Source organism: Lathyrus oleraceus, chromosome 7 (assembly GCF_024323335.1).
Source record: "Lathyrus oleraceus cultivar Zhongwan6 chromosome 7, CAAS_Psat_ZW6_1.0, whole genome shotgun sequence".
Taxonomy (NCBI): Eukaryota; Viridiplantae; Streptophyta; class Magnoliopsida; order Fabales; family Fabaceae; genus Lathyrus; species Lathyrus oleraceus.
Window position 1 is genome coordinate 285,412,956 of NC_066585.1, and position 2,491 is coordinate 285,415,446.

A 2,491-nucleotide genomic window follows, 5' to 3' on the forward strand; every position below is an offset into this window, starting at 1 on the left:
CCAAGATAAACATATATTTTATACGTACTTATCTCGAACCAATGTAAATTTTTGAATTACCTATCCTCCATACTGAATCAAAATTTTATACTTTGAACCAAATAGAAATTTTTCATTAGACTGAACATACAAACCCAAAAAAAGATTTTTCACTTATTATTTTCAAGAATCAACACATAAAACTTTTCCTTAAATGATTAAGCTCACAAATCAAACATCAACTTAATTTTAAATCTCTAAAACAATTTTTTTTAAAAGATCTAAAAGATCTAAGTTGAAACTCAAACAAACACTTTTAAAAAATAAATATTAAAAGCTAAAACAACCTGACTATTTGTTGAATTTACAAATCCTGTCAAATCTTTTTAATTTTTAATTTTAATAAATAAATAAAAAAGATCTAGGGTTTTAAAGATATAAGAAGGTTATCTGGTTGCGTTTTTTGTTATTCTTCACGGTGAGGCTTACCCTGTGTCCAAAATCAGCGATTTCACAAAGGTATGTTCATTACTGCTACACTATTTCATTTCACTGATATTTCGTTTCGTTGTATGTTGTTATCCGTATTTGTGTTGTTTGTCAGTGTTTTCGGGTTTTTCAACCCTTCAGAATTCGACCTAATTACTATGTGTTGTGTTGATTTCGATTTCGCCCTATTTTTCCATTATTTTTTTATCAATATTTAGTTTTTTAGGGCTCTATTTTCCCCAAATCAATCCTTTTTAGCTGTAAATTGAGCTTTGAGTTACTGATTTGCTTGAAGGGTGGTTGAGAAGTTTTGTTTTTCTTCAGATTGGGTTCTATGTTTTTCTATGTGGTTTCTATCTGCTATTGTTTGTGTGATATAGGATGTTTTTGGTTTTCTTTTCTGGAATATGGATTTAGAAAATACGCACGTGTAAGCTGAAATGAGCTTCTTTAACTTGAGATTGTTGCTCGTTTATATGATTTAGTTGATATCACACTGCAAAATACTAAGAGTCAGTCAAGGACCACATTTCTAGCTTATGTTATGTTTTTGTTTGCAATCCTGTAATGCAGTGTTGTCAAATTCCCACAACATATATTTCAATTATACAACCTACTCTGTATAGGTCTTTCCACTCCGTTGAGTTTTGCTACTAATAGCTTTTGTTATGAAATTTATGTTTTTAGTTTTTCTACCTTTTAACCAGATGAATCGTGAAAAGTTGATGAAGATGGCCGGTTCAGTTCGAACTGGTGGAAAGGGTACAGTCAGAAGGTATGACTTTGGTCTTTTCTAATATAACTTGGTTGTCATATTTGTCTTGTTAATAGTTTTATTACCTTGCTGTGTTCTTCAAAATTCTTTGATAGATCCACCATTTGTCATTGGAGTCACTAGCCATATGTTGACATGAGTTTCAGATCTTATATTTCTGTTGAATAAATTGTTTTGTTGCGAATCCATTATGCTTTTGCTAAGTTGAATTATATCTTGATGTTCTGCCTTCTGTTTACCTTAGAAAGAAGAAGGCTGTCCACAAGACAACAACTACAGATGACAAAAGGCTTCAGAGTACCCTGAAGAGAATTGGAGTGAATGCCATCCCTCAAATTGAGGAGGTCAATATCTTTAAGGATGATGTTGTCATCCAGTTCTTAAGCCCCAAAGGTAATAACAGTCAACAATATTTCAGCGTTAATGCTTTTAATATGACAGGGTTTTTATATATATTGTTTTTCAGATTTACCTGACTATTAAATTGGATTGTTTTCTTTCCAGTTCAAGCATCCATTGCTGCCAATACATGGGTTGTTAGTGGTGCTCCTCAAACCAAGAGTAAGATACATTGGATTATCTGGATTATTTCATTTAATTTCGAGTGCACTAATGCATTGCTTCCCACAACTTATGAGCGACCTTCTATAATCTGCTGCTTGTTTTTTTGGCTGATTATTTACGATAATGAAATTATATTTTAATTTTCCCTTCTGCAGAGTTGCAGGACATACTTCCTAGCATTATCCACCAGTTAGGTACGTGCTTTCAACCTCTTCAAAGGCGTGTTTGGTGTTTTTTTTGTCCTTCCCATCTTTATCGTTTTGAATATTATTATAATACAGGGCCAGATAATTTGGAAAACCTGAAGAAGTTAGCCGAGCAGTTCAATAAGCAGGTTCCTGAAGCAGGTGCTGGCACAGCCGCCACAGCACAAGAAGAGGATGATGATGATGTTCCAGAGCTTGTCCCAGGAGAGACTTTTGAGACAGCCGCGGAGGAGGCCAAGGATAGTTAGTGTGTTATTGTGGCCATCTTGTGTTTTTTCAACAAAGAAAATCTTGATTTTCAATTTTGTATTTTAGGTTGTTTTGTTCTCATGTCATATTATTTAAACAGTCTGCATACTTGAATTTAATCTGTTTTCCTTTGTCTAAAACAAGTATTACTTCTATGCTCTAGATTTCTACCAAATTCTATGTATTTCTGTAAGTGACATGAGAATTAAATTTCTTAAAATTTCATTCA

General features: G+C 33.0%; 1 protein-coding gene across 1 annotated transcript; it reads left to right on the top strand.

Moving 5' to 3' along the window:
* The first annotated feature begins 310 nt into the window (after positions 1-310).
* Positions 311-2,491, top strand: LOC127105291 (basic transcription factor 3). The gene is made up of 6 exons (XM_051042457.1): positions 311-498; positions 1,176-1,243; positions 1,488-1,636; positions 1,748-1,804; positions 1,963-2,001; positions 2,089-2,491. The coding sequence occupies exons 2-6, from the start codon at positions 1,176-1,178 to the stop codon at positions 2,259-2,261; spliced, it is 486 nt and encodes a 161-aa protein (XP_050898414.1). The 5' UTR covers positions 311-498; the 3' UTR covers positions 2,262-2,491.